Source organism: Lepisosteus oculatus, chromosome 8, assembly GCF_040954835.1.
Source record: "Lepisosteus oculatus isolate fLepOcu1 chromosome 8, fLepOcu1.hap2, whole genome shotgun sequence".
NCBI lineage: Eukaryota > Metazoa > Chordata > Actinopteri > Semionotiformes > Lepisosteidae > Lepisosteus > Lepisosteus oculatus.
The window spans coordinates 26,475,934-26,483,962 of NC_090703.1; the positions used below are offsets into that span (position 1 = coordinate 26,475,934).

At 39.5% G+C, this 8,029-nt stretch overlaps 1 protein-coding gene across 1 annotated transcript in view; it reads left to right on the forward strand.

Annotated features, from left to right (window-relative positions):
• Positions 1-7,573, forward strand: part of plekhd1 (pleckstrin homology domain containing, family D (with coiled-coil domains) member 1) — a 46,827-nt gene extending 39,254 nt beyond the window's left edge. Inside the window, exons 5-6 of the mRNA XM_069192963.1 lie at positions 3,451-3,600; positions 4,558-7,573. Coding sequence (XP_069049064.1) covers positions 3,451-3,600; positions 4,558-4,718 — 311 coding nt within the window. The 3' untranslated portion in view covers positions 4,719-7,573. The remainder of the gene's footprint in view (positions 1-3,450; positions 3,601-4,557) is intronic.
• Positions 7,574-8,029: the final 456 nt, after the last annotated feature.

An 8,029-nucleotide genomic window follows, 5' to 3' on the forward strand; every position in this document is an offset into this window, starting at 1 on the left:
AATTGGAGATGTTTCCCAAGCAGCTGATGGGCTAAGAGGCAGATAAACACAAATTATCAAGTGAGTTTATTTTAGTTAATTAACTTCATTAGGACCTTAATAGAGCCTGAACATTTATCCATAGTCACAATATAAATAATGAGGAAAGAAAGACAAGAGAAGGAAAGGAAGACAGCAAGAAAGAGAAACAGGAGAAGATACAGAGAGAAGAAGGAAAATCACCATCACCCTCCTGTTCTTCAAAGCTTATGCCAGGCAAAAGGCCTTTGTTCTGATTCGTTTTTGAGACCAGATTCTGGCTATGTGATATGAACATTATCATAGAGAACTAAACTATCAAATTCAAAATATTCTTCTTTTTCTGGAATAGGAAGATTGTTCACTGTAATGCTGAGGCCGGTTACAGCCACACAGGTGGTGATTAGTCAGAACCCAAGCGCAAGAGACCGGAGGGTGACAGAACACCCCAAAAGACCCGACTGATTAAGGGTTTGAGTGCTCTGGAATGGAGGGAAAGTGAAACTGAACCAGAAATGGAAACAGTGATAATAGAACTAAATCTGCCCAGACCGGTCAGTAATGGAAAATCAAAACTGAAAATGAAAACAGAACTGACAGGCAAAGCAAGAATTGCCCAAGCTGGTCACCAAGAAAAGAAAATAAGTGAGGTGCGATGGTCTTGGAGAATACTCATAACAGCCCACCAGACGGAATGTGGGACCCTCAGCCCTGGGACACAGACGCCCAGTGAGTCCCTAGAAGGAAGAGTGCCACACGGATCTGGGAGACAGTCCACTAAGTAGCCAGAGATGGCATCACCTCAGAGGAAAGCTGCGCTTTGGCCCGTAGGCTTAACAGAAAGGGTGAGGGTGACTTTGGAGTCTCATCAAACTGGGGATGAAGGAAACCCCCACACAGTGGTCTAGTCAGAGGCCCAGGAGCTCATGATTCAAGGTGCTTGCCCTTGTGGGGGGTCTACTCCGAGACCAGGTCAAGTGTGTACTGTCAGCTTGGTGTTCCAGGTTCAACTCTCTGATGGAGGTGCCCGGATGCGAATGGAATTGGATGCTCAGGTGCCCTCTGGACCAACTGCGGGAGACATTTGCAATGTACAGGAGGCAATAGACACATCCTCAGTCCCCTTTCAATTCTCAGAGCCTTCTGAAGTGCAATCCTGGATTCAAGTCAGATTAAACTGCTTCAGCACCGAGAAGCAAGGGTGGTCAGTGTCAGTCCCGGAGATCTGAACCCTGGTGAATCAGCCCAATGACAGGAATTGGGCAGCCTTGCCTTCAGAATGGAATCCTATGCCAAACTCCCAGAAAAAGGAGGACACTAAGGTATCTTGGTCTTAGCAAGCCCTGAGGGATAACAGCTATTTGACTTGTTGAGAACCAAGAAAAGGGTTGCAAAAGGTCTTAGCATGCCAGGCTGAGGCATCTGCCTGATGAACAGGAGGTCAGGCTGCAGCAGTGCAGACAAGACAGAGTAAAAGGAACAATGAAGAAGTGCCACTGAAGCAGTGCTTCGGCATTAAATACAGAAAACAGGAATTGAATATAAAAATTGGGTCATTGTTAATTGAGGCAGATCACAAGTAGGAGATCGGGTTTGTGCAGCAAGACCTGGAAAACTGCAAGCCCTTGTGATAATGTGACAGTTTCCCAGGGCAACCAACAATTGGGAGATGCTGCAATAAGGAGGTCATGACAGTATCCATTTACTAGGATGCAGTTTGTTTTTGGCGTCTTTAGTTATTGTACAGTGCTGTCAGATTACAGGGATAGGTTTTCTGTGTCTACAGTGTACAGGCCTATTGTGTGTGGATTATTTTGTTTTTTGTTAGTTAATACTTTGATTCTCTGGTTAAGTTTTGAATCTGATGTATTACTTTATTACTAGTATGTGCCGGAGAATAAACAGAACCTCAAATTTTCCCTAATGTTCAGGTTAATTTCTCACTCTGCTAGTTTATAACAATACTTCAGCAGAGATTGAAGGAGACAGTCACTGCCTGAGGAAGAACATGTTTACTGTACCCTTACTGTACAAAATAATTTCTTTGAGTGTTATGGTTGTATTGTTTTTTGTTTTCAAGACATGTTCCCATTTATAAGAAACTTCCATGACCAAACTAGTGGTGAGGAGTGGTTTCCCTCTCGTGATCATCTCTTTTCAGATATTACCTTTATTCAAGTTCCCAAAAGATAAATCCACAAAGGTTGACATGAGACATGAGTGTAATATATGTTCTTAAGTATAACCATATTGTTGTGGGAATCCTTCATCAAAGGAGCAGGACACAGTCTTGCATGGATTCAGTTATTTTATTGAGCTCAATAATGACATCAACGCGCGTTGGGTCTGCCCCGCAGAACAGACAAACTGCAAGGGTTTCCCAGCTCTTATATACAGCATGATCTCAGGAAGAAGTTTTGTTTCACCGCTTCATGGGTATTCGTCCCGCCCTTTGATATGTAGCATCTGTCTCCAGTGTGTCCTGTCCCAAATCCTGTCCTTTGATGTGTAGCTATCCTTTGATATGTAGCATGAGTTGACCTGCTAAGTCCTGTCCCAAGTCCTGTCCTTTGATGTGTAGCTGTCCTTTGATTTGTAGTGTAATTGTTGGAGCAGCTTAAGATATGTTAAGACAGCCGACATATTATACAATGTGTTTGAATTAATACTGTAGTGTTGAGTACAGATAAATTATATAAATATATTTTCCATCAATAATATATATAAGTGTTGTATGTTCTACTTCAGTATCATTGCATATTTTGTTACCAGAATGTATTTGAGATATGAGGTACAGTAGGTGGCATTCTTTAGTTATGAGTTTTGGGTGATTGTTATTTTAATTTGGGGAGATATTTTTCAGATATTACTGTTAATTTTATGTTGGACAACTAGGAAACTATTGGTAGGTCAAAATATTGGTAAATTAGGCATGTTTTTTTAGCTAATATATACAGAAACCAAAACGTCTTGATTTCCATTAAAACATTAATTATTAGCTCTTACTAATGTTATCAGTTTTACTAATCATTGTTACTGTTGAAAGTGTGGCCAATTCATTGTATTTGCTGTGCTTGAATTAATGCTTAGTTCAGTAAAAAAAAGCAGTGATGCAGTTAAGTAGTATTGATGTAACAATTTCCATTGTTCAGCTGTCTTTTTTGAAAGAAATGAAAAAATAATAATCATCAGGGAGTTTCCTGACAAAATAACAAAAATGCAAATATTTTAGTTCAGCAATACTGTTCACTGTATCTGCAGTGAGAATTCCACTGCTTTTCTGTGACTGTAATCATTATTAAAAAGTTATTTTAAAGATATCTTTGAAAGACCTTATAGAATTTTTCTTACCTTTAGTATTTTTAATGCTATTTCACTGTGAATGTTTTATATCAAAGGTACTTATTTTAAGTATATTTGTTTATTTTACAGAGTTTTTTGAAGAATGTATCAGAAATGCAGACATTGACGCCAAGCTGCCAGCTATAATGGAGAATTCTGTCTACATACACAAGGCCACAGCTCGCAGGATAAAAAGCTGCAGGATTCAGAAGAAGGAATCTTACAACAACTGGGGACTTAGTAAGTCAGAATCTGGGTAGTGTTTTTGAAGCCCAGCAATCAATCATAGACTAAATGTCTACCAGTGACTCAGTATACAGATATCACCATATCACTATATGCTGTACTCCAATCAGTAACTTAATAATTACCCACTGGTTCTATTACTGAACTCATTAGATCAAATTCACTAACCTTAATTTCACTCATTGCCTCTCTATCCCTTTTAATACCAATTATTTCTACTACACAGTTTTGCTCTTCTGTCACAGGATGCTACTTCAGTTACAACAATGAGCAATGAAGTAAATGTTTTGGAGAGGATAAGGTAGACAAATACAGTAATTGATACTTAGGACAGTTAAAGAAAACTTCCATTTCTATTTCAGTACTTCAGTGTCAGAGACAGATTGACTTCATTTCACGTCCTGCTATGCAGTTTAATGTTGTTAGGGTAACCACATGGAGAAGTATACTCCATGGGAGGACCAGACAAGAATAATAATTCACAAAAATAAATCTTGTATTACTGTCATTGACAACAGAAGTACACCACTTTTTCATCACACTGGGATATATCAACCAATTTGCTCCACCTTTATATCAAAAACTACAATTGTACATAAATGTAACTCCTGTAGCTGTTGAACATTTTAAGAACAAACAAAATAAAGTTTAAGATTACATTTATTCCTTGCCCACTGTATATACCACACCCCAATTTGAAAGCAAACATTGCAGGTGCTCAATCTGAACAGATGTGGTCTTTTAGAAATGCCCATGTTTCTTTACATTGAAAGCATTTAGAAATGCTCTCAAAACTGCATAAGTACCCCTTTCTGAAATTTCTGGGGACTTGCACTCATTTTTGGGAAAATATCAATCTTATTTTAAGACTATGTGAATCTCTAGCATTTTTCATTTTGAGCATCACACCCTGTGACTGCTCTCATGTTCTTCTTCTGTTGTTCTCCACAGAGAGACATTCACAATCCTTCATCGTATCTCCCACTGAGGAGACAAATCTGGAGGATCTCCAGGAAACTGCAAGGAGGTTGACCTGTGACAGATATTTCAGGGAAAGTAACTACAAAATCATGACTCACAAAGACACTTTAAAGGGGGAGGACAGAGAGTGAAACGACATCTGCATGGTGTTCTTTTAATGTTCTTCATGAAGGGTGCCTATGTTAGTGGCCTAACCACAGAAACCACTTCAGATATGTTGCACTTAGAATGCATTTATCTGTATATCCCCATATTTATAATAATTATTTCAGTGAAGTCTAACTCATTTATTTTGTTCACCAATTTGTATTGCCAGCAGCCATATCACCCTGCAGCCAGCAGCCATATCACCCTGCAACTCACAACTGGCAACCCACTGAAGCTAAGCAGGTGTGAGCCTGGTCAGTACCTGGATGGGAGACCTCCTGGGAAGACCTCCTTGCTGCTGGAAGAGGTGTTAGTGGGGCCAGCAGGGGGCGCTCACCCTGTGGTCCATGTGGGTCCTAATGCCCCAGCATAGTGATGGGGACACTATACTGTAAACAGGCGCCGTCCTTCGGATGAGACGTAAAACCGAGGTCCTGACTCTCTGTGGTCATTAAAAATCCCAGGGCTCTTCTCGAAAAGAGTAGGGGTGTACCCCGGTGTCCTGGCCAAATTTCCAATTGGCCCTTACTAATCATGGCCTCCTAATAATAATCCCCCTCTATGAATTGGCTTCATTACTCTGCTCTCCTCCCCACTGATAGCTGATGTGTGGTGAGCGTTCTGGCGCACTATGGCTGCCGTCGCATCATCCAGGTGGATGCTGCACATTGGTGGTGGTGGAGGGGAGTCCCCATTACCTGGAAAGCGCTTTGAGTGGAGTGTCCAGAAAAGCGCTATATAAGTGTAAGCAATTATTATTATTATTGGAATGAACACAAGATGAGGCTTCATTTTAAGAATATGTTTTTCTTCATGTCTGCAGTGATAATATTCAATACATGTGTAAAGTAAATGAAATTTTAATTTTATTCAGTATCTACTGTATTAAATGTTACCTATTCAGGTTTACACCTTATATAGCAATCATTTCATTTTTAACTTCACTTTATCCAGTTTCATGTGAAATTTCTCTTTGAGTATCAGAGCATGGTAATTCTTTGCCTTTATTCTTCATTTTAACCTGACAAATTGGGTCCATTGTGTTGTAACAGTCAAATAAGTTGTGGATCCCGAGATTAAGTTTAAACAGATGGGTTTTATTGCATGCAAGGAACAAGTATTGTTCGAAATACAGGTACAAAACTTCCAGTTTATATAGCACTTTTCTGTTGCTTCTGGGAGGTCATGGTGTCCGGACAGTTCTCAGACTTTGACCACTCTTAATGGTCAGTTTTAGGTTTCCTTCCTTGTGGGGGAACTTCACAAGTTCATTTCACAATTTTTTTGTGAAGATTTTTACAAATACAGCTTAGGTCTCGTTTGTATAGCATCCAGGGTATAACTGTCACATTCACATTTCTCATAAACCTGTTATTACACACAAAATATGAGGACTGCAGTCCAAAGTTATTGGCAAAGTAAATAAAGATGGTGGCAAATTAAAGATGACGCCAGTGAGAGGTGGTATGTTGCGTGCAGCTCCTCACAGATTGTACTTCATGTCGTGTTATGTGGAATTATTGTTAATTTTATATGTTCAAACTATTCCTGAAGTAGTCTTGTACGACTGACATACTGTTTTGGACATTAGATCAAGAGTTACAAATATACATTTGAATATTTTAGACCTAGAATAGCTATCTGGACTACCTTCCTTTGTGTACCTCCCACCCGGTTCACCTGACTCTTCAAGACAAAAACACCAAACATGGAACATAGAAGGGTGGCAGACATGGAAGCCTCCAAAAAAGACTGAAACACATAGGCTTTCAACTTTCACAGAAACAGTATTCTTCTGGCGAATGTCCATTGCTAGAAAACAAACTAGACAAACTCAAAGTGAGGTTGATTTATCAATGGGAGATAAGGGACAGTTGTGTACTTTTTTCTCACAGAAACATGGTTCACCCCAAACTCACTTAATTCTGCCATCCACCCCAACAATTTTTCCAGTTTGCACTCAAACATTCACACAATGAACTATACATTGTAATTAACAAACATGAAACTGCAAACCTTGTTGCTATATTCATTTAATCCAGGGATTTCAATCAGACCAACTTTAAGAAAATGCATCCAAAATACTACCAGCATCTCCTGCCCCGCTAGATGTGCTAACACTTTTGACAATTGCTATACTACCATCACAGATGCATATCGCTCTTTTCCTCATCCACATTTCAATCAAATCATTTGTCTGTGCTTCTACTTCCTGTTCACATGCAGAAACAGAAGCGCGAGAACCCAGTAGTGAGAATGATACAATACTTGTCCAAGGAGACAAAATGAACAATAAAGAAGACTGCTTTGAGTCTGTGGACTGGACCATGTTCAAAGACACATAACCAACCCGAATGAGTACGCAACAGACTTTATTAAGAAATATGTGAATGTCTTTGTCATAAATAATCTGGGTTTTTCTCAACCAGAAACCATGGGTTAACTGTGAATTTCATTTCATGCTAAGGACCTATTCCATGCTGAGATCACCTGAAGAAGGCTCCACGGCCGAAACGTTGTGTTTTCTTTCTTCTTTTTTTCAGCATGGAATAAAGCTATTACTTTTTAATTTTCTTAGGTATTGGAATAATGGTGGTCCTCATAAAGCAGATAGGAACAGCAGACTGTTGTAGTGAGAGATTAAGTATTTCTGTAAAGACTTCAGCCTTTAGGTCTGCATAGGTTTTGTAAACACGGCCAGGTATTCCAAGTGATTATGATTCACATAACACTAGGCTTCACGGCTGAAATGTTGTGTTTTCTTTCTTCTTTTTTGATTATGATTCACATAACACTATACAATAGTTCAGGTGGGTAGCTGGGTCAGCATGCGTAGGCTGCAAAGGAACAAGTAATAGGTTTATTCCATGCTGATAAAAAGGGAGAAAGAAAACACAACGTTTCGGCCGTGAAGCCTCTTGTGAAGCCTCACACCTGAAGAAGGCTTCAGAGCTGAAACGTTGTTTTCTTTCTTCCTTTTTTCAGCATGGAATAAACCTATTACTTGTTCCTATTTATACAATATACATATGTGCATATTCCTACATTTACAACTAATCATATTGCTGATTGATGAAGAACAGACCTCCCTCTTACCCCTTTGGGACTGGGTAGTATTTAATTAGAGGACTTGTAGCATTTATACATTATTTCAGATAGAGTATCTGTTAGGGAGAGTCTTTGTTGAGGATCAAGTCAGTATTGGCTTCGAAATTTAGCTTGGGGTCCAGAACAGTCCCCACGTACGTCTACTGTTCTACTAGCTCCGGTGAATCTCTCCCAAAGCAGGAGTGTG